Raw genomic sequence first — 27,812 nt, forward strand, 5'->3', positions numbered from 1 at the left:
CTTTGTCCCAAGCTTCTGCTACTTTCTGGAAAAAAAATCCAATTCAGGCCAAAACCAGCGAGTGAATTCTGTTATTTTTATAAGATTATCAGAGGAATGCCAATGAAAATATTCTTAAGTTACAATGGGTGTAACACAGGATTTTCACATTACCCCCTCCCTCTGGGGGAAATCCATAACTTTGTCTACAGTGTGAACTCCACTCACATGGGTCAGGGTAGATTTACCCAGTCAGTGTGTTTGTTTCCACTTCCATTTTCATTGGCACAAAACCAAATAACTAAGGGGAAACAGGCAGTGCAGGGCCCCCACCCTGGCTCTGAACATATTTTCTTCTATTGTAGCTGGTTCCCTCAATTTCCCAGATCAATCAAACCTGCTGGAGTCACTGTGTGATAAAGTCAACTGCTGTCAGGAGGTAGGATATTTGCACTAGAGTGATCAAGAGGAGTCAGAGCTTTTGGTGGCAATGATAACCCAAGAGAAATAAATACCTACTGAATTCTAGCATAAAATGGGGTGGGAGGATGGTATCAAATATCTGGAAACACACTGAATTTCTAATAGTCTCTGATGTATTGTGCTAGCATCCCACTCTTAGTGAAGAGCATCAGCTCTGATCTTTCCAGAACTATCATCATGTTTTGGAGACCTGGTATATAACAAATGCTTAAAATGTCAATATACTGTCAATGACTCCGTTTGAGGGCTGGTTAGGATGCTGATCTTGAGAAGGCAAGAGGTCAGTTTCCTGTCAAAAGTCTCAACAGCCTACATATGAATGGTACACCTTAAATTGGTATAAAATTCCAGTCCATCTGTGTCCCTTGCAAAAAGGATTAAGAATCATGCTGTGGTGTATATACTGGGAAAATAAATTTTAAAATCTCTCTCTGGTGTAGGACCATGTTATACGGTTGTGTCATGAGGAAGTCCAGATCAGCTTCTGTTGTCTTGGTTCTAGTGAGAAGTCTGCTGCTGGGTTTAGTAGTAGGTGATTACTGCCCACGTTCATGGTAAATGCTCCCTGAGTCAGTAATTTACTATTCTCACTTCTGCTTTTCTAGTCTTAACCTCAGATTTGAAAATCAAGCTTTGTTCTTCCTGATTTCTTTGTTACATTATTACTCTTACTGACCTCAAGTCTGTCCTGAAAGTTAGTTCTGATTAATGTGTTAGAAACAGGATGTACTACCACCTGTTTCTCCCAGATTTACGTATAGTGTTTGAACCACCAAAACTAGCAAGAGCTGCTCTATTGGCTCCTATGTAAGATACACAAGATAGAGCCTTATGCTCTGCCTCACATGGCTGCTATCCCTTTCCCACAAATGCACCGGCCACCTCTTTTCCAGTAAATGAGATGTGCCTGAGGCTGTTCTCTGCCTGAGAGGCCATGTCTCGCATGCACACAGTTATAAAAACTAGGGTAGCTGTATTCAGGTTGCATGTTGGGAATAGTCCCTGGCCTGTGCTGGCTGCTGAGCCGTGCCCAGGAAGGGTTTGGAGAAGAGCTGGCTGATCTGGCCCAAGCGGTGCCAGTGTCAGCCTTGTGCTGCGGCCATATGGGTCGTTGAGTCCTGGAGCCTGGGGTCATGCCCGCCGTCAAGATAGAGCTATTAATACTGTTTCTCTTCTTATCAGTTATTATATATCTGGAGGGATTCAGAGGTCTTACTAGATACTTGGAAAAATGTCTGTTGGCTTTCTGAATGTTATGTTCCCTACTTTGATACTTTTCAGATCAGAGTTCCACAGGCTAATGTTGTAACATAAGAGAAAATACTGTCTTTTATCAGTTTTCAATTTGCCATATATAATCTCATTAAGTGCCTTGTTCTTGTCTTACAAAAGAGAGAAAATAACCAGTTCTAATTCAAAGTGATGAAAAATTTTATTTGTTAATAATCTGATAAGCAGTAAGGGTTAGAGCAACAGGAAGCAGGAATAATAAGTGACTTCACAGACAACAGTTATATTTTCATGTATGTCTATATATTAGCCTGTGAGGAGATTTTTTTTCTACCACTTCATTATTCTTAGGTGCACTAACCGGTTCAGCCATTTAAAGTGTATGCTACAAGACATAATGCATCAGCAAAAGAAGATGCGAGGGAAGCTGATATGACTGGCCAGGGCATAGTACTCTCTTTGTCTCCTGGCTTCAGTGGCCAAAACCCAATTGTTGAATTATTTTGTGAGAGCACAGTCTTGTCTTTCATTAAATTATAAAAGGCTCTGCCAGGGTTATGTGCTATTTCCAGTCAGGAATATGGAGGCTTTAAATTCTTGCTGGGTACAAGGAGTACTGTGCAGATGATGCAATGGGAATGATGCAGAATGAGAGTCTGGACTGAGTTTTTAATAGCACTTAAAATAGTGTTTTCTTACAAATCAACAAAAAAAGTTACATTTGCAACCTAAGAATAACATGGAGGTGAAAGATTCTTCCTAATTACATCTTCACTATACTTATGCTGTGCAAAATGCATTTGATTATGTTTCATCTTTAAGTAGGATAATGTAAAGTTTCACTCATACAAAGCTTACAAGATTTCTATTTTTTAAATTATTCTGGTTACGTTACTGATGAGTCTGTGCAGGTGGTTGCACATAAAAACTGGTAATATTTATCCTGCTGGGCTTCTGTATATTCTGCACCTATTAATATAAAGAAGCTTTTAAGAAATGGTTTAGAGAATTATTTAAATTATACTGGGTTTCATTTTTTGATGACCTATACTATACTGCCAAGTATTTTAGTAACCAGCAGTTATTTGTTCAGTGCTTGAAGAAATTTAAAAACCCCCAAAGGTGAGCTGAAATTTATTTCTCCACAGACAAGTTGTCCAGTGTCAAACTTCGCTACTGATGCCTTTGCAGAGCTGGAAGTTAATATAATATCCTACTAACACACAAAGGATGATGGGGTGGGTTTCAACCCTACTCAGGAGTATGACACTTCTGTTTTCACATGTGGAGGGCAGAGAATAAGAGACTTTGACATGGTGACATTTTTAGAAAGTTTATAACTAAATTAGAATTAAACCTTGCCTTTCCTGGTCTTCAGGCAGAAAGTAATTTGGGAAGGAAATTCAGAGATCGGAAGGAACTGTTTCTGTCACAGTTTGATATAAAGGATCAACCTCTTGCTCCCCCAAAGTCAATCAGCAACTTGGGAATCTACAATATGTGCAGTGGGTTGGCAAGGGAGGGAAGGAATGGATTTCTCTGTGGACATTAGGCCAGGTGTAAAATGGTTCATGTTAATTATTTAATCACACGTAACCAGCTTTTCATATGCAGCCTGTGTGTTTGAGAGTGGATTTCTCTCCCTGAATGGATGTTTGTCTGTATCGGTCCAGTTATTACTTCTTTCCTTAAAAGGAAAAGAAAATAATCAGAACTAGAAAGGATAGCACAGCCTTCCTCACCACTCGGATCTGTGCAGTGCCTCCACTGCTGTTTTCATACAGTAGCAGTTGTGGCATCAAACCCTTCCGTTCTGCCTTCAGGGGGCTGGCTGCAAGGCTGGCGATGGGACTGTAAAGCTTCAAATACAGGACTCAAAGGAATCATTGTGCAGGAAAGGACTTTAAACAGTTGCTGAATTTGAAGTCCATGCTTAAATCCAAATCATATCTGTGAGATTTTAGGATTTTCCCAGGATTTTTGTGAATTTAGGGCTGTGCACACTGTAGAAATGCTGAAGTAGAAATGTTTCTGTATTATCAATCATGTTTGCAACCAGTAGACCTCAGCCCTATAACATCATGTGTGCTGGGACAAACTTCTATACACATCAGGATAAGATTCTTCCCTTCTGTTTATTGCAGAGATAATACTCTTTTTTGTTGGTTTTGTCCTTTTTTTTGTCCTTTTATTTTTTTTAGGGATGTTTAAATAGTTAGAATTAGGATTGTCTTTAATTTGAGGTTTACAATGCTTGCTAGCATTAAATTATGTGTTGCGTATAGTAATTTCTATCAGGGCCAGCATACTGGAGCAAAATAAGGATCTTTTGGGGAGATCAAACAGCTTCTACAATTTGGAAAGTAAGTGAAGAAGCAAGAATAAACCTGCCATACCTCGTCATTTGCACTTTCTCAGACAGAACTCGATCAAATTGTGGGTTGTGCACAGAGCAGACAACATAGTTTGGTGTGCAGAGGCTGCAGAATAGTGATGTGTTTAATGTTTTGTATAAAAATTTGTATACATCTTATCTTACAACTAACTTACAAGTGACTAAGCAGAGAATTACTTTATGTCCAGAGTGAATGACGTGACACTTCTCTGCAGTTAATATAATCATATTTTGTGTATAGGTATTTCTGTAGATCTACCGATCCTCTTTACATCCAAAATGATTTTTTTTTAAAGTGAAGATAAACTGCTGTTGAAGTCTTTGCCATGTGATAGCTGTTCTGGGTTTAGTGTTTGTGTCTCACTAGAATAACACGGGTTTGTTTATTCTGTAGCCATTCCAGCCCACCCACATTTTGGTGGTTTGGCCCTTCCTCTTGCTTGTCTGCAGGTGTGCCCATTGCTGACCTCATTCACCCATCTGTTTGGAGTCATAAATATGTTTAACCTAATGTTTGGTCATATCTCTGTTATGGCATCCTTGAAACAGGGGAAAACAAACAAACAAACAACAATTAATTGTGTATTATAAAGTAGGCTTTTTTCCCTGCCTAATGTTCATCAAAATAGGTATTTTTTCATGCTGTCACAGTAAACAGTTGTAAGGTTTCACTTCTATTTTGGGCTTTGCCACACTCTTGCAAGTGCCACCGTCATGTCACATCTCTGTGCTCTCTCTCTCTTACTTAGTTCAAAATGACCATCCTTATAAGTGCTACCTTTCAGATGTATGTAAAGTGGTTAAAGGTTCTCAGATGTCTACATGAAAGCAAATTATAATTAATTCTGTACTGCTTTTTTATCTCTAAAGTGCTAGGTGCTGTAGCTAAGATTTTCTGTGGTTTAGGATCGGCCTAATTCTGTCAGGTAGGGGAGATTTTATTGTTCACTTGAATAGAATTAACATAAACTTGTTTCGTTTTCTGAAAATTGGATCTCAGAGCAACATAGATATATTTCAGGATATTTTCATATGAAAGTTGTGTCCTCTACAGGGAGAAGTAGAGTTAATTTTCATGCCAAAATGAAATCCAGCAGTATTCTATCTTACTTTTATGAGGGAGCCTTTTAATGGAATTTAAAAAAATACCAGTAGTGTTAATTCAACCCACACCAGCTATCCTGTGCGGCTGCCTACGCATATGTAGTCATTTACACTTCTGTCAGGTGGAAAATGCTGTACAGAAGGCCAGCTGCATTCTACAGCTGGAAGAAGAAAAGCCCAGTGCAAGGTGTAACTTAGTGTGAAAACAAACTGGATGGTGCACAAATTGCAAGCACAGAAATTTTTCCCCAGAGACCCTGTTTTCTTTTGATCCTAACCTTTACAAACTTTAAGTCTTTAGGGCTGAAATAGGCAGTGTCCCAAACTGGATTGATTTTGCTCTTCTAAAAAATTTGTTGTCCAGCATTTCTCCAAGGTTGAGTAAGTGCAGAAATGAAAGCAGGTGGAGACATAGAAGTCAAAACTCAGATATGAGAAAGAAGTCAAAGTATAATAGGGCAAAATCTGAGGGTTTGGGGGAAAGTTCTGACAATGGAGAGAAGCAGAGAAGCATGAGGAGCTAGAGGAAAATACGAATATTAGCACAGATTTTAGAAGCAAGTGCTGGAATGTGTTAGTCATGTAAGAAGAAATCAGAAAAAGAGAAGTGTGAACGTATGGGTTGAAACTATATACGGAATGCTTCCTTCCCAAATCTGCAGTTCAGCATTGTAGCTCTGGGTCTGACTGTGGCTTCATCTGCCCACAAGTGGCTTGTGAAAGTCACTTTTAAATTGTATATCTCAGTGCCTACAGGTGTCTTCATGAGTTTAACTGATGGAATTCTGTGATGAGGCTCTAAGGAGACAAAATCGGTACACAGGACAAACTGGGCAATTTTATTTCATAGGATATGAGGTTTTGCATGTGCACATGTCCATTTGTATGGTGCAATCTTTAATGAGTCACATACTGATGATGGGGCCCTTAGCTTGTTAGTTTTAGAACAGTCTTCAGATGATTCAGCATGGTGTAGGAAAGACTAGTATACGATAGAAATAAAAAATCGAAAAGAAAATAAATTAAAAGTTAATAGAAATTGAAGGTATTTATGTGAAATAGGTAGGAGACTCATAGAAGAGAGGGAATGGTCTCATGGTTAGGAAAATTGGCAACCATAAGAATGGGATTCTATGCCTGCCTTTACTGGTAAATTCCTATTAAAGATGGCCAAATTGCTTTGACCAAAATTTTCCATTGTCCACTAAGTACTCATTTTTGGATTTTCTACAGTGGGCCAGATTGGCAGACTCCTCTCCCAGCTGCAGTTTAAAGTCATTGATCATGTGCTTTGGACATATAAAACCCTGTACAAATACTAAGTAGTTAAGGAAAATCAGTACTCTCATTTCTTAGATTAGAAACCCAAAATCCATGGAAATTTTGGCCATTTTTGCCCATTATCTCCATGCCTAACTTTATCCTTATAAAATGGGTACAATAGGAGGGAGAAAGCCATTTCCCCTACAGTCAGTTCCCCTTCTGAAGTCAATTAATATTTGTCAATTGCTTAGATAACTTTGGTGAAAGCTCTTACATACTCCAGAGGAATTTATTAATTTTCCTTTTTAGTGTAGTGTTGAAGTGTCATACTAAATAATTAATTATTCTTTTATTATAGAAAGTATGAGTCCTGCAGAAAAGAAAAGTTATTATGAAATGAAAACAGTACTCCAGGGTATTCTCAAGATGGAGATAAATAAATTGCCCAGTGAAACTTTCAGTTTAGGAAATGTTGAAATTAAGTGCCTGATTTTACTATATGAGAGGGGATATTCATTTTGGTTTGGGGGAAAAAAGAGGGGGAGAAAGGATGCAGGCTTTTATTGGATAAAATATATTTAGAGAGTGGATTTCATGTGGTCTAGGGTGATAAAAAATACTTGACAGACAGAAACTGTGTATGAGAGGTTCCTGACCAGGAATATCACACCTAAATTTGTTCCCATTAAAATCAGTGAAATATCTCAGATTGCTTGGAGAAATGTTTGTGGTGTGTATTGCACCAAGTATTCAGTATCCACAGTTCAGAACTGCTCTGGGCTAATGAGATTGCAAAATACCTGTCAGCTTTGGCTGAGAACCTAAGTTTGCCACAGCAATTTTTCTCTTTAATGTATAAGATAGGTGGTATTTATAGAAAAATAACTCTCATGAGAAGCTGTGCAAGAAGTCCCATTCAAAACCATCCTGTTTATATATAGTTTTGTTGTTTGTTTTCTTTTTTACTTACTACTGTGGACATTTGCATGAAAACAGGATATTTCCCCTTCAAATTGCAGTCATGGACAGAATAGGTACTATGCCAAGATGGAGCCAACCCACTTCAAAAAAAGTAAACTATTTTCCTCACCAAATCTTTCTTCTGTGTATGTAGAGTTTTGAGCACTTATTTTCCTATCTAAATTTAGGGACTGTTTTCTTGCATTAGTGCTGTAAAACCAACAAAACAATATGGATATAATAAAATGAGAATACGTTAGTGGAAGGATTAAATGAGTATAAAAACCAATTACATAACATTTATGTTTTAGTATTTATAGTGACAGACAGCAGGAATAAAAGTGTTTTTGTTATGTGTACTGACTTTTACACAGTTTAGGAACAATGATAAATACTTGAGAGACATAAATAGAAGAGCCGAGTCCTGTTTTGGCTGATGGTGATCAATAGAATTAATAGAGGCAGGCTTCTCCTAAGAATGTCTGTATTCTTTCTGATGGTCAAATTTGACATTTCCAGTCTCAGATTGAATGTAATATTCTACCATTTTGAGAGATATAATTTTTACAACAAGTGGCATATTTTTTCTGGTTCACCAATGCTTAGAATGCCCTTAATATTTACTTTAGGGGACCAAGACTGAATGCGTCTACATTAACACCCATGTTCCTGTATGTATTTACATCACTTAACAGCTTAGTCCCTGGCTTCAGGTCCATCTGGGTGCACAGGGAAAGCTCTCAACTGCCCAGATAGCTCTGTGTCATTTATTTCTCTGGCACAAATAAGTAGGAGAGTGGGTGCGGCATACTGCCAGATGCCTAGCCCCTGTAGCCCTTATCCTAGCACTAAAGAAGGCAGGACCGTGAATCAGTGAGCATCCAGCTGGAGGCAGCCCCAGCCGGAGCTGTTTTACAGCTGCTCTGCCCTGTAGAGGCTACTCACCCTGGACTAGGAGACAGCAGTGGCTTGCAGCTTAGAACATGCTTTTCTTGTTCCTCCTCCTCTCAGTCTAGGGTGGTTCTCTAAAAACTGATACCTATCTGTGCAAAAATCCACTGGATGTAGCCGTCATCTGTTTTTACAACTGCAGGATTTATAGTCACCAGACTAATAAGTAAATATTCCCTCTCTGGTTAATAAATGGAACAGCAGTGTTTCAGGGCAGGTGAGAATAGTCCTCTGACTGTAAAGATTTGCAGAGGAATTAAGAGGGGATAGGCTCCTGTTTATACTACACAGATCAAGTTCTCCAGTGTCATGAGTGCCACCTCTTCCCAAAGCTACAAGCAAATCTTTCAGACAATCTTTTTTTCTTCTTTGAACAAACAAGCATCCTGCTGATCTTTTCTAATGTAACCAGCTCTGATGTATTTGGTTCTGTGACAATTAATTGTCTTTTTACATCTTTGGGGCCATATGAATTTGTGAATTACAAATAACAATTATAAAAACTCTGTAAAATATACCTCTCAATTCACCTTGCAGATGTATACTGCTTTTTTTTTTTTTTTTGCCATGCCACTTCACAGAGTCAGGCTCCATTTGCTGAGGTCAAACACCATTGGAATGTGACTGAGCAGTATCAGGACCCAAGCAGTAAAAAGAAACATCAAGGGCTCTTTGGAGAAGTTTGTTGCATTTATTCCTATTTTATAGATGCTCCATATGTAGTTTACACTTGACAACTTTTTTAGTTGCTTTTAGCTTGGGCAACTAATAATGCATGTTCACATTGTCCTATTTTTTCATACTTGTATTACTTGACACAGGATTGTGGCCTAATTAAATGTTTGCAAAATAATTCCACATAAATCTGCAAGTTAGTTTTTTTAGTTACCTATTGGCGATATTCAGTTCCCACCTAGTTTGTTCAGTGCTGCATTGGCAAACTGTTACAGATTTTAGCAGCAGGCAGTTCATGGTAATTGTATCATATAATACACTAAGTAATATGAGCAAATGTAAACCGAACAAGAAATGCAGCTGTGGAGACTAACTGGGCCTGAAATTCTTGTGGATGAGCGCAGCAGGTGAGCAAAGTATGTGGAATAGGGCAAGAATTTCTTAGAGCCTGACTGCCACGAATATGCCAATGGAGCTGAGTCAGCATGGGAAGAGTGCAGTAATTTGCTGTTCAAAAGGCAGTAGCTCGCTGCTACACTTCTGGGTAATGTGGAGAACACTTGCTGGAAATGGTGATGACTAACCTTCGAGGGCTATGAAGAGCTGCTGCTTCTGCTGCTCTTCAACCCATGTCTTGTGCTGCTGCATTCCAGGGACATTCCACTGGAAACAATAGCATGGCACAGACTTGCTGCAATAGCCATCAGTCAGCATCAGACCAGCAGCCAAAAATGTAAATGATACCAGTCATCTTTTTAGAAGCTGCAGTTTAAGAGTTCATTCACCTTTCTGACCTCAAAAATATTGCTTTCTCTTTGCCTTTGTCAGGCCAATATACATAGCGGATATATATTGTGTGCATAAATGAATATTTAGCAGTGTAATTTCTGTTTCTTTTGTATAGGTTTTCTTACATAAAATATTATTTTGCTCTACTATTCCTCCAGCATTTTGGCCACTAGAAACCAGGCCTTTTTCTGCTTTTCTTCCTCCCATCTCTGTTTCTGCTTTTCTGTATAGAAATACATTTTGTTATTGTGTTGGTGATTACTTTCCTCTTATCTCTCTTCCTGACACCCTTTCTGGTTTTATTTCCAGTATACGGATGCTACGACTGTAGGATCGTGCTAACTGACCCTTCTGGAGTTTTCACTTCTCCATGCTTCCCCAGTGATTATCCTAACAGCCAAGCATGCAAGTGGATCATCCGAGCACCTCATGGATACATCATACAGCTAACATTTATCGATTTTGACATTGAAGAAGCTCCGGGCTGCATTTATGATTCACTGACATTAGACAATGGAGAAAGCCCAATGAACCTTTGTGGCATCACTGCCAAAGGATTATCCTATAACTCTACCGGAAATGAAATGATTGTGTCATTTAAAAGTGACTTCAGTATCCAAAAGAAAGGTTTTAATGCCAGCTATGTACGAAGTAAGTAAACCCAAAGCATTTCATCCCTCTTGTAAATGTTAGAAAGAAATGTCCTGTAAGGATTAGAATGATGCTTCCTGAAGGAATCAAGTTCTCCATGAGAAGGGGAAGAATGGGGAGACTGCAGGCTAAAGCTACAGAGTTCTTTTGTTTGTTTGTTTCTTTTTTTAACTAGGATGAAAAGAAATTATTTTATTCTGGGACATGACGTCAAGTGTGCTAGAAAAACTTTTCACATGCAAAGATTTTAGGCTTAACAGTTCCTCTCCCTGGGGATTTATGCTGGAGGGTTTGGAAGCTGGACACCTGTCCTTCACATCAGCATACCTGGAGAGGGACATAGAAACCTAGAGGCGAGCATGAGAGGGAACTTAGCTGAGCCAGAAAGAAGGCCAGCCTGGACCTCTGGCCCGGTGAAACACCCAACAGTGGGGAGGAGTTTGTGCAGAAGGCAGAACTTCTCAGGGGTGGCTTTCAGCCTCTAAAACAGACTCCCAGGGATGAACTGGCATTGCAAAATGGCTACCTTTTTGTTCCAGTTCCTTGACCTTTCTTTCCCTTCCTTAAATACTTAGCGAAGTTTACATTTTGAAAAGCCTAACAAATGCAAAAAAAAAAAAAAAAAGAGCACTCATGCTTTTTCCCCAAGAAGATAAGGGTACAAATAACATGTGATTGGTGTTTCTTTTGTTGTTTAAAGCAATAATTAGAAGTTGCTCTCACATGACAGTAAAGAGCAGCAAGGTAAGGGAGGTCATTGGGATGGCCACTTATAGACCCCATATGCTACTCACCATTCATTCCATTTCAGGCTTATAGTTTACAGTTGCATGCTCTCAGTAGGCTTTCTTTTTGTTGAAGTCACAGATTGATTTTTTTTTTTTAATATTTAGTACACATCATTTATTTTAAAATAACTAAGATAGTAACTCCCAGAAATTATAAGACAAAAGTAGTCCTGATTATGCCAGCAAAATTTTTGTGCAGTTCTGAGAAGAAGGTAACCTTGTAACAGAGAGCTAAAAATACTTCTCCTGAGGTCCTTTCATGCTGACAATATGAATGTAGTAATACTTCTAGGAACACCTGTTCTCTTCTGAAACTGGAAGCAATTTTTCTGAAAGGTTTCTCTATTTGAAAATAGCAGCTCTTGCTCTGTTGTAAGAAGTTATAAAGTGGATCATAAAACATGCTATGCAATCAGATTATGCAAATTTATTTATTCCTTTTCAATATTTTAATGTTTAAGTATGGCTATAAGGGATAAGATGACTTCCAGTTGGAATTGAAAGATGCAATATTGCCCTCAGATGTGTTCAATGAGGAGGAGAGAAAAGGTCCACAGACACAGTCAGAGAACTATTTGTGTATATATACCTATAGGTGATGTATTTTTATAAAAGCAAAAGTATTATTTCCATGCCAAACTGAATAGTACCTTATGCTCATGGATAGCACCATTAAAGTTAAATGGGCTTGGAAGTTATCCTCTCATTTTGAATAAGAATACTCCCCAGTGGTGAGTGAGGTATCAGTGACTTTGTCCAGTGACCTTTAATGTTTCACATACATGTTGCTTCACAAATTTTGTGTTAAGGCTTGCAGTTAGGCATCAAGACTAAGGCTGCTGAATTTTGTTTCATTACCTCAAATCTGTAACTCTCACCTGACATCTTGATTTTGCCTATGGATGCCAGGAGAGCGGCTTCATGCATCTATGGCTAATTATAACTATATTCTGCGTTGTGCAATGATATTGGGTTCAGAAGACAGTTACAAGCGCAAATCATGGCAACGTTTAACCCGACGATGGATACAGAAGAGGGGCCCAGTAAAGGGATAATAATGCACTGCTTTCCTTTCAAGTTATAAAAGCATGTAGACAATAGGACATCAGCACACACACTGAAATTAAGGTGCATCTGCATGGCAGATGTCAGTGCTACACAAAGAATTCCCAAAGCCATTGAAGGGATTGCACACCCCCTAACTTCAGGTCCCCAGTGGAATTTCAGAGCTCCTTTGTCAAGCAGACACCATTGTTACTACAACAAACATGGCACCTGAGCAAAATCATTAATTTCTTCCAGAACAAGGGGAACAGTGTTATATTCATATTTTCTTTCATTTCTCCGAAATGATCGTATGTGAATAATAAAATTAAGTAGTTTATTTAACTTTGAGTTTTACAGAGTAACACAAAATTGTAAAGTAAAGGGCCATTCAAAGACACAAAGCAACTTGCTATCTAGAAATGGCATTTAAAAATATATTATTGGTCTAATAATTAATATCTGTCCTAATGTACAATATGTACGCAAGACAAAATATGTGGACAAAGACATATTTAAGAGAGTGAGTTTTGGGAGGGAGTTAGTGGAGAATAGAACAGCTTTCATGTGACTGCTTGGTTTTATGTAAAGAGCAGTTTTAAACTGAGTTTCTCAGAGCATGTCCTGTAATCCATAACAAGTTGGCTGCCCCCACAAGTGTTGGCTTTCATAATTGTCACCTCCTGCAACACACCAGCAGCAGATGCATGGGCCATATCCTCAGCTGCAGTAAATGAATGCAGTTTTGCTAGTCTTAGGGGAAGTACGTCAATTTACACCAGCTGAGTAGCTCCACAAGTGAGTGGAAGCCACTCAGTCACCAAAAGGAGAAGAAGGAGAGCCAACAGACCTCTGTTAGTACAGAAATGCTTCAGACAATATCATGTAGAATTAACATACTGTTGAGCAGTACTGCGGTAGCCCAGATTAAAAACACAATTCAGTGAGGTAGTAACAAAAAACTCTTAAAGAGGTATTTAGTATGTAGACACTTGCAGACCTCATTAAAGTTGATGCATTTCTTCCGGCATCGGTGGAAGAGAAGATGAAAGCAGTGAAGCTAGGACCAGCAAAAACCACCCCTTGAGCATCAAGCAACGCTGAAACGCCTATCAACCGGCAGGAAAGCAGTTTTCCTTGCAAGGGATTGTAAAATACAGTCTAGGGACTCCTGGCTTGCTTATGTGTAAAGGGACATATAAGATGTGAGACGGGTCTGCAAGCTAAGGGCTCTAAAAAGCGACAGAGGCAGGCCTCGTTTTGTCCCAGCACTCCCGTAAAAGCAGATGGGGATCTCAGAACAGTAAATTGCCTGTTGCTGGTTTGTTCCTGCTGCATCCAGGCAGCCAAGACTTTTACATTCTGCATGAGTAAACAGCAGTGTGTCCAAAAAAACCCTGTTCATTGTAATCCAGTTATCTTCCTAACAGAAACAATTTAACATCATTCTGAAAGTAGTTTAAATGCTTGGATGGATATTCCAAGATTATATGTATATTCTTCTGCATGGAATAACCAGTTTCTCCAGTACTAACATCTGAAATCCATCAGTATGATGACTGGCTGTGTAACAGTAATCAGGAAAGATTGTTGATTTCAGGATTGTTTTCTCCACATGGACAAAATACTTGTCAGTTTTGTCCTTTCACTGTATGGGGAAGGTGGTTAAATCTGTCAGAGGAGTACAGCAAAGTTGAGTAGGCTTGTTCAGTACCAGAGCACTGTTCTCCCTGTTTATTTGTCTCCCTATACTGTTTAAATGTGATCAGGTGGTCCGTAACTCGCCTGACCACCCTAACACAGTCAGGAGAGTGCTCATATCAATGAGCTTTCTTCTCTTTCAAGTCATGAATCCTTACACTTCTGGAACACTTTCCATGTTATGTAAAGAAGCTTACAGTATAATTAACCCATGAAAAAAATTTCCCTGTTTTCAAGGAAGAGTTGAACACATTTTCTATCTATAAAATTGTTACAGTGTACTTTTGGCCTTGGGAAGAAAAAAAATCTAAGTAGTAAATCCAGTAACTATAAAAGCCTGGTATTTTTCTCTTTTCCCTCCCATTCCCCAATTTCTGAGTTGGCAGATAATGTGCTGTGCTTTATGTTATTTTACACTATAATATATTGGTCAAATTATGTCCTTGTGTATATCCAAATGCGGTAGTTTGGAGCTCAGAGTCTTTGCAAGTGGCTGGCAAAGGGGAAATTGCAATACCAGAGACTACACAGAATCCTTATACCCCATATATCTGTTTCTTTTCCTGAGTGTGACATGACAGTCACCCTTCCCTCACATGTCTTACCCTGTCATATTGAAAAGTTTTTATTTCATTCTGAAAAGGGAGCAGATGTAGTAATTAATGCATGTGTTGTGGCATCACTTAAAAATCCCCGGGGGAGACTAGGCACAGTCCTTGCAAGGGATTGTAAAATACAGTCTAGGGACTCCTGACTTACTTTTGTGTGAAGGGACATTTAAGATGTGAGCCAGGGGACTGCAAGTAAGCTAGGGGTTCTAAAAAGCAGCAGAGGCAGTTTTGTGGCAGTTATTCTTCAGGTCTAGCAAAAATCGGTTTCACTTCCAGCATATACCCTATGAAAATGTGTAAAAAGAGGCAGCAGACATTTTCTGGAGCTGTGGTCTTTCACAGAACTGTGGAGCCACAACTAAAACTGAGGGCTGCCCCAATCTGGTCGTGTTGACCTCAATGCCTTTGCGTGACTGATAACCTGAAACTTCTTTCTGTGGAGAAATTTGCTAGAAGAATTTTGTTGCCATAAATGTGACAATAAAACTGAGCATATTGACACTATTTTCAAAAATATGTTCTTCCAAAGTACAGTGAACAGAATTGTCATTAATATACTCACAGAGAAAAAACATACGTTATGTGAGAATGTTTTTCACATTTGGTTACTGCTATTTTGCCAGTGCAAATGAGAATAATTAATAACAGTTAGAGACAGAGTAATTCTGCCCATGCCTAAATACCCTGATGCAGTGTACATATGCAAGAGGACTAGCCATTTCTAGATACCTGTGCAAAATCCAAAACTGCTGACCCAAATATTAGCAAATAGTGAACAGCTTGGATATAAATATTCATGAACACGATTGCAGTATTCAACCAGAAGGCTGCTGGGGACAAAATGAGAAGATGCCTAATGCTTTGCAGAAATCCGTTAGCTGAATTCAGGAACAAAAGGCTTCAGTTTACCAAGGAATGTAATGGGAGCTTTTTTCTATTGCCATGTTTAAAAGAAGCAAGGCCTGAACTTTTCTGGTGTAATGCATTTATGCAGACAAGTAAGTAAAATGTGTCTTAAACACAAGTCATACCGTGTTTTTCAAATAACTGGTTTATTCCATTGCCTAACATCCTTACTAGATTAATGTGTAGTAATTTTTATAAAGTGAGCTGGGGCAGAGTTGGACATTAGCAGGTAATAAGTCCTAATATTGCTCTTAGTGCAACCTGAGGGGTTGTTAACTGTGTGTAGCTCAGCTTTCTCCATGGCATTGAAAAGGAACTCTGGATATTTTCAGCTGAGTGCATTCCCAAGCCAGATTCCTCTTCGTGTGTAATACTGGTTTATTACTGTGATAAAAACCACCTGATGAATTTAATAAATGTTACTTTAACTCCAGCTGTCAGTCTGCCTTTATTTCCATATGATGAATTTACTTTTTTGTTAACTTATTTATCTCCTCTTGGTTCTAGTTGCCGTGTCTCTGAGGAACCAGAAAGTCATCATTCCCCAGGTTCCCGACATCGATGTTGTGTCTGTGGCAGAGACTGTCTCAGTGCCAGAGCTTAGGCAGTTTACACTGTGCTTTGAAGCCACCAAGGGCAGCAGCGATGACAACGACGACTGGAAGGTTTTCTCCTACACCGATGAGTTGTCAACAGAAGTCTTCAGCTTTGGGAAGACCACAAAAGGCCATTTTCTGTCCATATCAGGCATGCAGTGCATCCTTGAGAACGCATTTCCCCGAAATGCAGAGTTTTTCACGGGAACCTTTCAACAGCTCTGTGTCGTAGGGGACAGCTTCTCAGGCAGTATAGGTATATATGCCAAAAGCACCTATCATATAGCGTACTGTCCGGGTATCTTGAGCAAAGTTATCCCTGGAAACGGGAGGTTGGTGCTGGGCTCTAATAGCAATGAAGTGAGTTCTCTAAATGGGGACATTTACAACTTCCGCCTCTGGAATTTCACCATGAATGCGCAAACACTGGCCAACCTCAGCTGCGATGTGAAAGGAAACATTGTAGACTGGGAAAATGAATTCTGGAGTATTCCAACTTCAGCACTGAAAGCAGAAAACAATTTGAGTTGTGGTGAGTATGCTTGCCAAATCTTTTTTGCTTATTTTCCCCCAACACTCCTGCATTGTGCTGAACATATCATATACCAACACGGGAAAAAAAAAAAAGTTCCTGTGAAAGAGAAACTAGGTGTTACCTTTCTTAGACTTTAGCTCAACTCTTGCCATACACAGAGGCTGTGAAAGGATATAGAGTTCATCCCCTAAGGGAGAAGAACAGGTCCCCTAGGTATATTGAGTTGCTGCTGCAGTTGGTCTGAAGATCAAATTTTTTCCTAAATTGTTTATTGACCTTCTACTGATATGAAATGGGGATGACAGGCAAGTGCCTGCAAGCCTCAAGTAAGATTATAGTAGTCTCTTGGGGAAAAAAAAAGTGTGTTAACTAATCATTCAGCAAATGTTTTTGTACCTGCCCTTTGATTCTTTTATTAGCCAGAAGGAGCACTTGCTAGCCTCATGCTGTGTGTGCAGAGCCAGCAAAAGCAGTGACAAACAACAATGCATATGAGAACGAAAAGTAAAAGAGTAAATAAGAGGAGGCAGACAGGAAGGAACAGTTTTAGATCAAAATCATCAGGTTTTATCTTCCTGATGATGTATTATCAGTCCTTCTCTTAACTGGTAGTTACTGAAGGTCTGTCTTCCTGTAGATTTCTCCAGAGGATAAATTTCAATACATTGTTCAACCTGTTCTCATTTCATGGCTCAGACACTTCATTCTCATAAGTGTCCAGACGTAATTGTTATGTATGTATATGTTATTACAGCAGGCTGACAATTTTCTACTGGAACAAATCATCAAAACTGTAAAATCTTTGTGACTTTGGACCAGTATTATTAGTCTTTTTTTTTTCTTAAGAAAGAATGTTTTGATTAGTAACAACCTTAGACATAATTGGAGAATTATAAAATGCATGATGGAATATCTGAATCATAGCCAGGAGTAGCATATACACGCACATATGATGCTTGTGAAAATTGGTTGCTATCAAACTCCATGTCCACAGAGTTTGAGCCTTCCTATTGAGCAAATACACATTTGTTAAACAAAAAAAGTCGAAGTAAACAGTTAGAAATATTGTTTCTTTCTGAACCTTGTGAGGTCTCTTCATATCTAATGATGTCCTCTCCAATTTTGCCTTCTTGCTCCCCTGACACATTACTACTTATTAGTTTAAACATAGTTTAAATAATGTCAATATAAGCATCTCCTGACAGAGCATCTGCCAGCGCTCTGAGAATCCCTAGTTTGAAACAGAAGCTGGCATCATTAAGGCATGCTAGTTTCTGTATCTAATTGCTCATGAGGGATTAAGGTGGCTAAAAAGAGCCATCTTGCTTTAGCTTATTTAGACCAAAACATGGGTACTCCTTCACAGCTAGACTCAGTGGGACAACTCTCAGCATGCCTCTGCTAAAAAAATTTAAGCAACATCTCTATAAAACACAAGCAACTAAGTGCCCTCACCCCTTGACCAGAACAAAGAAAAGGCTGATCTGAACATTGAACATGACTAATGAAGGTGTTCTAGACAAGAAAGTTGTTGCTTTTCCATCAGTATGAACTGATCTGACAGTATAACTTAGCAGAAAATCCTCTTATACTATTACATTGTGAAGACTACCACAAAACTTTTACTAAACAACCTACTAAGACATCTGTAAATGTTGAGGTCTCATTTCGAGTGGAGTACAGGTCTTGTCCTTCTTTCCATTAAAGACTGTACAGTCCTGTGACACAAATGTAGTATCATAGCTGTGGTCATAGAAACAATACATTTATTTTCATTCCACTGCTTTATTCCTTGGGATGTCATTGTTCAATGGGTTTCCTTACAGCAGAACATTATTTTAGAAAATGTATTTTAGCATTTGTATATTAGGCACAGGTGTCTATACAAGCCACTTCAAGTGTATCTGTATTATAAGCATTGTTGTTTTCTCTAGCTAAGCCTATGAGAAAACTAACTCACTAGTCAGTCTTTTGTTTTTTTGAAGGTGTTAAATCACTCCCTATGATACAGGCTTTCCCGAACCAGTGTATTTCGTAAAAGAAAATACTGGGTGCAGTGCCATTTCAAAATGGTTACTAATCCCATAGATGGAATTGTTAGAACTTTCTTCCCTTCATCTTCTTGAATGAAAGCATTCATTGTAAAACCAGTCTTCAACGGGAAAGTTGATGAGTCAGGCTATCAACCACAGTGGGGAGATGATTCTTCACTGATTAGGGTTCATTTAGCAGCAGTAGAAGTATTTATGCAGAAAAGAGTTTTTTGCACAGCTCCAATAATGCTTCCAGCATGTAGCTTAAAAACCAAACCAAGCATTTAGCAGTGATCTTGCATACCTGTGCCTGAACAGTGCCTACATTTTTCAAGGGGTTGTATTTTCATGTTTTTTCAGACAAAGCTTTTACAAGTAGATTTACAGAGCATAAAAACACTAGCAAATTGTTCCAGATAATCTTTTCATAGTTTTACCTTCTCCTAGTTTATTCCTTAGACTAATGTTTTCACAGCTGTGTAATCATGGTGGGGTGTTTCTGTAAGACTTGACAGAATTCTGTTTTTATTGCTGTACCTTCGCACAGCCTGCATTTAAAAGTATATGTACACAGGCTGGGTATCCAGGCTAATTTTAAAACAAGTAGCCTAGGTAACAATAGTGGTGTAACAATACCAGTACAGAACTAAGTGCAGGCAAATTGACGAGCATTTAATCAACCTCTAGTACTTATTTTGAAGGCTGCACTGGCTATACCTATATGATCTACTCGTTTTAAGGGTAACATGGCCACATGTCTCTATGCCAGCGATTGCATTTGCTTCATGTACACCTTGTATGTGACCTTCATTCCTAAAGACCAGAAAAATTCTTGATTTCACTGTCAGATTTAACTCAGGGTAGGATCTGTCTTAGGCAGCTGAATGATGTTTCAGGCTGACCTAATTGCCCTCGGTGCTGTTTATGAATAGTAGAATGAAAAAGGCTGTTCCAAAGGTCAGTGCATCTTATACGGGAGAAGATGTCCCAGTGAAGTCAGAAGTTTTTTTGCTGTAGGGGTGCCTGTTCCTCTCCACAGACTATAAAGAAAGTCTAGTGTGACGAGCAGATATGGATGTCTGAGTTTCAGACATTTGAAGTGAGTGAGATATACCACACAAAGTGTGACCATGCCACTTGGCTTCATAAAGTAGCTTATGCCAAGTATCTGTTTGCATCCAAATCATTATATTTTCTTTAGTGGACACTGAGGGAAAGTCTAGTCTGGCCAGAATTCAACCCAATTAAAACTTTAAAAAGCTTATGCAAATATTCCTCTCTAAAGTACACAGTTGTGGTGGTTTGACTCTGGCTCAACACAAAGTGCCCATCAAAGTTGCTCTATCACTCCTCCTCCTCAACTGAACAGAAGAGAGAAAATATAACAAAAGGCTCATGGGTCAAGAAAAGGACAGGGAGACATCACTCACCAATTACCCTCATGGGCAAAACGGACTTCACTTGGGGAAAAAAATTAATTTATTACCAATCAAATCAGAGTAAGATAATAAGAAATAATACCAAATCTTAAAACACTTCTCCCTCACCACTCCCTTCTTCCCAGGCTTAACTTCACTCCCGATACTCTCTACCTCCTCCTGCCCAGCAGCACAGGGGGACACAGGGAATGGGGGTTGCAGTCAGTTCATCACATGTTGTCTCTGCTGCTCCTTCCTCCTCAGCAGAAGGACTCCTCACACTCTTCTCCTGCTCCATCGTGGGTTCCCTCCAGACAGTTCTCCATGAACTTCTCCAACGTGAGACCTTCCCACTAGGCTGCAGTTCTTCACAAACTGCTCCATTGTGGGTCCTTCCCGCAGGGTGTAGCCCTTCAGGAGCAGACCGCTCCAGTGTGAGTCCCCCATGGGGTCACAAGACCTGCCATCAAACCTGCTCCAGCGTGGGCTCATCTCTCTCCATGGGGCCGTAAGTCCTGCCAGGAGCCTGCTCCAGGGTGGGCTTCCCACAGGTTCACAGCCTCCTTTGAGCATCCACCTGCTCAGGTGTGGGATCCTCCTCCACAGACTGCAGGTGACGATCTGCTCCACCGCTAAACTCCATGGGCTGCAGTGCACAGCCTGCCTCACCATGGTCATCACCACGGGCTGCAGGGGAACCTCTGCTCTGGGAACTGGAGCACCTCCTCCCCCTCATTCTTCACTGACCTTGTGCCTGCAGAGTTGTTTCTCGCACATATTCTCACTCCTCTCTTCTCTGGATGCAGTTGTGCAGGATTTTTTTTCCCCTTCTTAAATATGTTATCACAGAGGTGATACCACTGTTGCTGATGGGCTCAGCCTTGGCCAGTGGTGATGTCTTGGAGCCAGCTGGGTTTGGCTCTGTTGGACGTGGGGGAAGCTTCTGGCAGTTTCTCACAGAAGCCACCCTGTATAGCTCCCTTGCTACCAAAACCTTGCCATGCAAACTCAGTACAACAGTCTTCTGATTTAAATGTTTTGTGAAGTTGGATTGGATTTTTTTTAGTTTCACCAAATCACAATCTTTTTAAATTCTCACAGAAGAAAATATGAAGATCCACAGATTCTCCAAGCCAACTTCCAGGTGATCTTTTCAGGATATAGAACCAAGAGGAGATAACTTACAGCAGGTTTCGATATTGACTGTTTAACATGAGCAAATATTTTTTTGGGAAAAAAAAATGTCACTCAGGAGGTAGTACATTCACTTAGAACATCCTTCCTGGAGTCCATAGGAAGTCTACCAAGGAAGTGAAGTTGCCTGCATCTCTTAATCCATTAAAAAAAAAACCAAACAACTGAGCTTTAATATTTTTTGAGGATCATGTTTTAAATTCTGACCTGTTTTTGTCACCAATATATGTAATGGTATCTGTGGCATGGCATGATTTCTCTGTCAAGGCTCCATGCTCTATCTTTGTTCTTGCATCACAGGAAATACTTCCCTATCTATGAGATGATGGGTAGGAGCTGTTTAATTTTATTAAAGGATACAATGTTTCATGAGAGAACCACACTGGATCAGTATGATTCTGAAGAGGTAAAGTGAAAGCTAAAAGGGCAACACTCCCAGTAGGTTCAGATTATGCCATGCTCTGTGAGCCCATTATTTTCACTACAGGGTGCAAAATCAGCTGTATTTGCAGCTGAACTGCTGGGATAAGTGTAATTAATGTAGTTCCACCAGTTCTTTTTCTATAGTCATTCTCATATGCCCTGGTTCGGTCTCCAGATCATCTAAGTATGTGCATGTTGTTATGAATAATTCAGTAGAGATACAGACTTATAACATTATCATCTTATAAATCATGCATACCAGAATATTAGTCACGCCCACGCCCTGGGCAAAGGAACAAGTTTAATTGCCTTTTATCTGGTTGGTGTCAGTCACAGGCAGATTACTCAGAAGTGTGTGGTGGGTAACCTGTGCTACAGCAGTGGAACATGGTTGCTCCTCCAAGGTGCACGTTATTACTCATGATGATTGCATGAATCCCATGGCCATACTGACCCCTCCTCTTAAAGCCATTTCACAGACTACACTCAAGCTGCATTCAATGTCATGTTATTTAGTGAAAGATAAGAAAACTGGGGCGGGATACATAAGTGACTGCACCTGGCAAGTCAGCAGGATTTTCGTGGATCCCTCAGCCACAACAGAAAATGAAAACACATAAGTCTTATATGCAAATTGCAGTATCAGGTTTGCCACCGAGAGAGATAAGGAAGAGGACTGTGTCACTGAAAACTGTAATGTATTTTGACATATGATAGTTTTATGCCCAGTAGCCAAATCTTTCTAAATATTTTACTTTCTTCTTCTAAAGGTTCATACCTAATTCCCTCTTCTACAATTGAACCAACCAGTTGTGCAAACCTGGGAAGCCTTTGCCAAGGTAAGAAGTCCAGGTCATTTTTACATTTTCGTCTTTGGGAAATCTTCATTTTCCTTGTTTGTTTTTTTTTTATTCTGGGTGAACTGCAATAAAAAAATAGCAAGGAAAGGAATTCTTTAGTCTCATCAAGTGTGTGGGTGTCCTCTACATACAATATGTGGAAAAAATGTGATCACTCCCTTGATAGTACATTTTCCAAATAGTCTCCATTATATCAAAACTGAATTAATCGACTACTTTCATTTCTTTCTCCATCTCTTTTCCTCCTGCACATTTTGGTAAAATATTAACCAGGATAAGAAGTGGGTACATCTGTAAATAAAGGAGCTGACTGTTACTCATTTTTTTTCCAATAAGCTATTTTGAGACTAGATACTTTGAGATCAGTAGGTAAAAATTTAACATTAAACTGCAAAATACAGAAGCTGCTAGTTAATTAAATATTTGCTACAGTACCTAGTGATGGTTTAATAGTTCAGAAATAGCCACATAGAAGAATTCATTAGGTGTCTTCAAAGGTCAGCTCAGTTGAATGTAAGGAATAGGCGAACCCTACAGATTTCCATGCCATGTGAATCATTGGAAGTACAAGGACAGTTAATTCCTTCTGTTATGCTTAGAGGCTGAAGTTCTATAAAAATGCATGACATGAACATCAGCCCATTTCCACAATACCTTCCTGAACACAGACCTGCTAATGAGGTGGCGTTCTATGTTAAACTTTAATCACAGCAGCTGCTGTACCTTTGCTACATGTCTAGCTCTGTAACTCTTTTAAGGCTGAATGATGGAAGAAGGAGACAGAAGAGAATAAAATATAAAAGGGGAGGAGAAAGTCTCAGAACTCTTTCAAAACCAACATTTACAAGTAAATCAGACCTGGCTTAAAAACAAAAAGGAAAATGTGCCCTGCTTGGGAAGCCAGTAAGAGATCTGTGTCAGTCTTCAATGTACTTTTCCCAGATTCTCCTGAGGTAAATTTGGTTCAGGTTCTTGGAGCATATTGTACTGGTCTCCACAGGGAAAGTGAAATGCCATAATCAGATTTCAAACAGTAATTTTCAGACATCATATTCACAAAGCAAAATATGATCTAAATACTACTACTCAAATATCTTGGGTAAATGTGACAGCAACTATTACTCAGTATTAATCTTTTTGTATATAAAAGATAATATGGCCACCATATAAAGAACTTAATGTATTCTCTTGGAAGAACTCTGTTTTCCTCTGTTAAAATGGCACGTGTGAAAGGAGAGAGAGTATCTTTCATTAGGTCAGTTAATGGCTGCAGAAACAGACACACTTACAGTGAAAGTTGCCTGCTTTTCTAAGAGCCTCATCCTTTTTTCCAGCTTTATTAACTTGTCTAGTAGAAGATACTGCCTCTAATAAAAGATGCTACCTTTCAGACTTGCCTCTCTTAACTTCTTAGACCATCACATCTTCAATAAAGGCTATGAGTACTTTCATGAAGGTAATACTCTTCTCTGAATTTGGAAGTGACAGATCAGATTTACCCTGTTCATCATCATCATCATTATTGTCATCATAATGAAAATCAGAAAAAGATGTCTGTCTGTCTGTTTCTGTCAGCACTGCAATATTATTTTAAACTGAGAGGCCAGTTTGGATTCCTTTTTTGTTTGTTGTATGTTGTGCAATAGCACCAGTAACAAAGTTTGTAGATGCCAGATTATGTCAGCCACAGTCTGATGAAAGAGCTGTTTTCTCCATTATGCTTAGCAAATATTTTCATTCATTGGAAGATGCCTTCTTTAACATCACTGGCTGTAAGATACAATCAGTAAGGAGCCTTGTAACTTGTTTCTCAGACAATATAGCTCTGAAGTTTCATGGAAGAACAGCTTTTTTGTATTATAGGGTGTCACTTTCCTAGTGAGAACCTGTTTGCTGCAATGTCCAACTCCTCCTTCTCTTTCTCTAAATTTCTTTTTTCACTGAAACCTGAACATGAACCTACTCCTTAAGATGAGACCTAAGTTTATGAATTTCAGACTCAGAAAGCCTCACAAAAAATCAGAAATACAATTTATTCCCTAAAATACACTTGCTTAACTTTACAGGTTGGTTCTTGGTCAAAATCTCCAACAGCCATTTAACACTGTGAAATTATACTGAACCATTTCAGATTTTAAAAAAGAGTTTTCAGGAATAAAGAAATATCAGATTTGCATTCCCTGGAAGTTGCTAGATAAAATTAAATTATTTTCTAAAGTTTTGTTAGAAAATTTAGTGGCATGATCTTCTGGATTCCACTAGCATGTATAACCTCCTAGTCTGCTGTGGGGAAAATTTGCAGTTTTGGCTCCTCACCCTGATTTTGAAAAGTGTTCTAGCTGGTTCTCCTTGGAAACATTTGCCAGGGATGTGTGGGGTGACTCCTGTTAGTGTCAGTGAGAACAGTACAGCTGAGATCCTACACGAAGCTTTTGGAATACATATTCCACTTCTGTTATTCTGAGTCTGATTTTAATTCTCTTCATTGTATGGAGTTCAGTGGAGTTAACTGAATCCTTACATGGGCATTTGAGTTTTCCATTTGTTTGTCATCTTTGGTCCCTGAGTAGGCACAGTTATTCTTTTCACAAGCAATATTCTATGTGCATGCATCTCAGAACTTACAAGATCTATTTTCTGGTCTTTGCACAGCTGTTTGGATCTGAAGCTCTCATAAGAGGATTTTGAGTTTATGAAAGCGGTACAGGACTGATCTTGTAAAACTTACACTGGCAAAACTCTCACTGAAGTCAGTGAAAGTGAAGGTTGCAGGATTGGGACCTCAGTTCATACCCATTCATCACTTTGTGCAGAAAAAATAATGTTTATTTAACATTTATGGCATTGTGTGTAAATGGTTTCATTTTACGTTGTCATGCGTTGTTCCCATTTTGTCTTACCTTATTAACATTCATATTTCATTCAAGTTCACCTCTTTCTCATCTTTATTACCAGCTACTGTAAATGCTACTACTCCTACACCACCCACTGTCACCACTAACATGCCTGATACTAATAGAAACGATAAGCCAAACAATGGTAAGAAATCCTGTGTTACATTTTTCCTTGTACTGTGTCTAGAGCAAATTTATTGTATTTTAAGGTGTGTTTTTCATACTATCATAATGTCAAGGGTCATGTCTCGGTTCTGATCTCATTTATACTGAAATAAATCAGCAGTAATTTCACTGGATCACGTAAGAATGGTGTAAATAAGAACAGAACCAAACTTGGTGTTTATTTGTATCATGTTTACCTGTCTCTTGTAGGAAAGGGACTCTGTGTCACTCACCCATTGTATTTACCCATGCAAAGAATGAGGGAAGGGAGAGGGATTTTTAAAAAGGGTCCAGAAAGAACCATGCTGTTGAAATGTTGTAAGGATGCAGATTATGAAGCACTGTGTAGCTCCCGCTTGTGCAGCTGGGGTGGTAGTATGCTGGGATTGTCTGTTCCTCACTAGTCAGGCGCAGGAGCCAAGTGGAATCGTTCCTATGGAGCAAAGCCACTTCCACTGAGTCAACAGGAATCTTTCCACTGACTTCAAGAAGAGCTGGATCAGACTTTACTAGGGAAAATGTTGACAGTATCAGATGTCGTTTACTTTTCATTTAGAAAGATTAAGGGAAAAAATAAGGTAGTAAATGAGCCTATTATTAGCACAGGAAAAAAGCAGGGATTTCTTTTGAGGTTTTCTCAAATTCTATGATATCATTGTCTCCTAGAGACTGAGCATCATTTTGTGAGGTGCTGCCAAAATATTTATTCGTTTGTTACAGATAGTTGTTAAACATTATTAACAACACAGAGATAGATTTCTGAGACTTAAAGATATCTTTCATAAAGATTTATTTTTTCAATGTGCTCCACAGAAATTAATTAGAATCTGGGGGGGGCTGTGGGTTTGCTTGGTGATTTTTTTTCTTCCCCAGATGCATCAGTTGTTACTGTAGGATTTAAAATTCTTGGAGTTTTTTTTTCTCTTGGCAAATCGTTTCTTTCTTGTACGTTGGCAATCAGGCAGTACAGTAGACAATGTGAAGGAATTTACTGAATTCAGCCTGTTTGATTTACTAAACTGTAGAATTAAGAAAATACTAAAAATTTCCTCCAAATTGTGCTTTTTTCCTTTTTGTGGAGCCACTCACGCTATGTTCACTATGAGCAGTTAACTCTGATTTTTCGAAGTACAGAAGGAACTGAATGGCTTATTAATGTTAGTGTGAATAAAAGCGGACAATTAAGTCCTTTCTTTGGCTTTGAAACTCCCAAGAGAAGGTGGAAGGACTAAGAAAAATAAGCCAAATTCATTTACAGTAGAAGGAAATTAAACTTTCACTCAGCTAACTGGCGCCATTTTCCACTCTTGGTAAGTTGATTTTTAGACCAAGAGCAGACAGCCAAGAACAGGCAGTTAAATTGCATATATTTTCTTTAATCCATTAACTATGTGGCTTACTACACACAGAGCTGCAGGAATTCAGACTTCCTGCTACAGTTATCTTCAGAATGAAGAGAAATTCACCTGAATCCTCCCATTCACGACCACAGAGGCAGCAAGAGTCAAAGATAGAAGGGATCAAAACCATAGGGATTATCTCAACCCCAATTATTTGGCCAGTGAAACAAAGGCCTCTCCATTTCAGTAAAAGCTCAGCAGATGAGAACCCAGAGAGAAAAAACACATACAGCTTGTTTTTTCCAACTATGTCCACATCAGCTGCTTCTGAGGAGACCAGCAATGATACCTTGGATGCTTTTACAGAAAAAAATGACTTAGATAATGCTGTGGTGAATCAGTTACTAAATGAAAATATTTTGAATGATTCTAGAAGTTCATTTCATGGCACTTCTGATGCAGCAGATGCTGTTACAGAACCTTCTGTGAATGCAGCAGTTCCTGTTCTTCAAAGCAGAAGTTCTAATGCAGAGCTAGCACGGACTTTGGCAGATGGGCTAGATCATTCTGACTCTGAGTCAGCGTTTCATTCTCCCATTAGCAGCAGCAGCACTGCTTATGAACGCAAAAAAGAAACTGTGTGGATATCATCCTCCAACAGCAGTTTTATGCATATAAGCAACATCTTGGACCCTGTCCGTTGGTGGAGTGAGACTGTATTTCACCATCATATCATCTCTGATATTCAAGAAGACAGACATCATTCTATTTCTAGCTTATCTATATCACCTACAGAGGAGAAATCATCATTCCGAAAAAGCAGG

The 27,812-nt window shown here is 39.1% G+C and overlaps 1 protein-coding gene across 4 annotated transcripts in view; it reads left to right on the forward strand.

Annotated features, from left to right (window-relative positions):
- ADGRG6 (adhesion G protein-coupled receptor G6) overlaps positions 1 to 27,812 on the forward strand; it is a 110,414-nt gene that overhangs the window by 33,452 nt on the left and 49,150 nt on the right. For 3 of the 4 annotated variants that reach the window (XM_074896453.1, XM_074896456.1, XM_074896454.1), the window contains exons 3-6: positions 10,139 to 10,480; positions 16,038 to 16,658; positions 22,500 to 22,568; positions 25,545 to 25,628. In XM_074896453.1, the coding sequence (XP_074752554.1) occupies positions 10,139 to 10,480; positions 16,038 to 16,658; positions 22,500 to 22,568; positions 25,545 to 25,628 (1,116 nt within the window). The remainder of the gene's footprint in view (positions 1 to 10,138; positions 10,481 to 16,037; positions 16,659 to 22,499; positions 22,569 to 25,544; positions 25,629 to 27,812) is intronic. The other variant, XM_074896455.1, reaches the window with a different exon arrangement.

The sequence above is a fragment of the Athene noctua genome, chromosome 1, assembly GCF_965140245.1.
Source record: "Athene noctua chromosome 1, bAthNoc1.hap1.1, whole genome shotgun sequence".
In the NCBI taxonomy this organism is placed as follows: Eukaryota; Metazoa; Chordata; class Aves; order Strigiformes; family Strigidae; genus Athene; species Athene noctua.